The 2,500-nt window shown below is 52.4% G+C and overlaps 1 protein-coding gene across 1 annotated transcript in view; it reads left to right on the top strand.

Moving 5' to 3' along the window:
* Window positions 1–2,500, top strand: part of mms22l (MMS22-like, DNA repair protein) — a 28,360-nt gene that overhangs the window by 15,268 nt on the left and 10,592 nt on the right. Inside the window, 5 exon segments of the mRNA XM_062538239.1 lie at window positions 892–1,018; window positions 1,021–1,099; window positions 1,461–1,507; window positions 1,509–1,568; window positions 1,570–1,613. Of these exon segments, the coding sequence (XP_062394223.1) occupies window positions 892–1,018; window positions 1,021–1,099; window positions 1,461–1,507; window positions 1,509–1,568; window positions 1,570–1,613 (357 nt within the window).

Below are 2,500 nucleotides of genomic sequence, written 5' to 3'. Positions count from 1 at the left end.
GGCGTCTAAATGAGATTACAGCTCCTTCAGCTGCTTATCGGGGCTAATGCCAGACGCCGCGGGCCCAGCCACCGCTCCAGGGATCAGCCCTGTGCCACACTCCTCTCCTCTACGCTCCTCTACGCTACGCTCCTCTCCTCTCCTCTCCTCCCCATCTCTCCACTCCTCTCCTCTACGCTACGCTCCTCTCCTCTCCTCTCCTCCCCCATCTCTCCACTCCTCTCCTCTACGCTACGCTCCTCTCCTCTCCTCTCCTCCCCCATCTCTCCACTCCTCTCCTCTACGCTAGGCTCCTCTCCTCTCCTCCCCATCTCTCCACTCCTCTCCTCTACGCTAGGCTCCTCTCCTCTCCTCTCCTCTCCTCTCCTCTCCACTCCACTCCACTCCACTCCTAACCTCTCCTCTCCTTTCTGCCCCTCCTCTCTCCTCTCCTCCCCTGTCCTCTCCTCTACTCTCCCCCATCGTCCACGCTCCTTTGCGCTCCTCTTCTCTTCTCGTCTATTCTCTTCTCCACGCTCCTTCTCTCTGCTCTGCTCTGCTCCTGCTGCTGCTGCTGCTGCGTGTCAGAAAACACACACACACACACACACACACACACACACACTTTCTCTCTCACTCTAATCCCCTCAGGGAGAGGACGTGGGGTAAGGAGGAGAGAGGGGGGGTGATGGTTTAGAGGAAGAGAAGATGAGGGGGGGGGGGGGGGGTGTAAAGAATGGAGTGATAGTGAGCTGATGAGATGGAGGGAAAGATGGCAGAGGAAGGCAGAAAAGAAGATGAGAGAAGAGGTGGAGAGCTGAAAAAATCAAGAGGAGGTGTTTATAAGTGTGCGGCCTTGTTTGAAGTGTATGTGATTAAACTATTGTGTGTGTGTGTGTGTGTGTGTTGAAGGCGCGTTCACCAGCGCTCATCTCAGGCCACCGTCCTCCGGCCCTTCTCCTCCTCCTCCTCCTCCTCCTCCTCCTCCTCCTCTGGCTGGACGCCTCCTCCCTCGCTGGCTAAAGAGCGCCACCCTGGCGGGTGGCCTTCGCGCTCTGGAAGCACTTCTTCCCTTTCCTGCGCAGCCTGCGCCTCTCTCAGACACCTCCCGCCACAGCTGGCTGACGCCGCCCCGCAGGTGAGACCACACACACACACACACACACACCATAGCCAGGCCATTTTCTCCAAACTTTCTCATTCTCTTTTGTCAGGCTTTTAAACCTGAAAATCTTTTCTTGTCATCCCCTTTTTCACCTCACCCCACTCTTCTCTTTCCCTAACTTCTTTCACCATCCACATATGCCTCCCCTTCTCTCTCTCTTTTTCTCTCTCTCTTTCTCTCTGTCTCTTTTTCTCTCTGTCTCTCTCTCTGTCTCTTTCTTTCTCTCTCTCTCTCTCTCTCTCTCTCTCTCTCTCTCTCTCTCTCTCTCTTCTCTCTCTCTCTCTCTCTCTCTCTCTCTCTCTCTCTGTCTCTGTAGGGTTTACTCTCCTTGCGTTGGACATGCCTGGCTCCACCCCTCAGGACCCTCCAGCCCCACCCAGTCAAGTCCATGATGCAGTGCTTCGGCTGGGACGAGATGCTCCACACCCCTCCTGGTCAGCCGCTACCTCAACCACCTGCTACAGAACAGGTGAGCAGCATCCCATCACATGTGGCCCAGCAGACCATAAATACTCACCTGGGCTATTTAGTAGGCTCGTTTGACTTCTGGAAGATCTGCGCAGATCTGACTTGATGTGATGCATGCTGGGTTGAACACAATGCACACTGGGACAGACGAAATGCAAACTGGTTAGAAATTCTGTCCGACTTGTTGCAGACGGGGTGGGATTTACCACCGTGACATCATGTCACATGTCCTTAAAATATTGCGGGAGTCTGCATCTCCTTTCGGACAGCTCTGTCGGTCTTCAGCCTACTGCACAGGCTGAAACCCACCCCAATGACGTCAGTTCAAAGTCGTGATGGGGCCGTTTGGAAGGAATCTCCCCATGACGAGTATGACGGGTGTCTCGTTCTGCCTCCTTATCAAAGACTCTAGAGCGAACCAAGATGAATCAGTCGATATTTTAGGAACAGCACTGTATCGTTGTGTGGCAATAAAGTATGTGCACCTATCTATCTGTACGATGCCACCAGGGTGGGAATTATACCAAGGCCATGAGGCCATGGCCGCCGTTGCCCTACACTTTGGCCTTGATGCCCCCTGAAAAAAAAACCCATCTTAAGGCCACAGTGGCCTTTATGCCCCTGACTTAGGTGTCAAATACGGAATCGTCCCGTGCAGAATGTGCAGAAACCTGTCTGGAAAACGGCTTATGATGCTTCCATGAGGGAAACATCCCAAAAACAATGGCACTCATATTTGCTGTTGTTTTCAGAAGTATCTCATGCAAACATGCAAAAGAATGAACTATTGTAATTATATAGCCTATCTTACATTAGTAAAGCACACCCCTGATGTGCATAGTTTTCACAAACTTTTTGTAAATAATTTTGGCACAAACATTGACTGCT

This window comes from Sardina pilchardus, chromosome 6, assembly GCF_963854185.1.
Source record: "Sardina pilchardus chromosome 6, fSarPil1.1, whole genome shotgun sequence".
NCBI lineage: Eukaryota > Metazoa > Chordata > Actinopteri > Clupeiformes > Clupeidae > Sardina > Sardina pilchardus.
The sequence above is the reverse complement of the archived record's forward strand: the minus strand, read 5'-3'. Positions and strand labels throughout refer to the sequence as shown.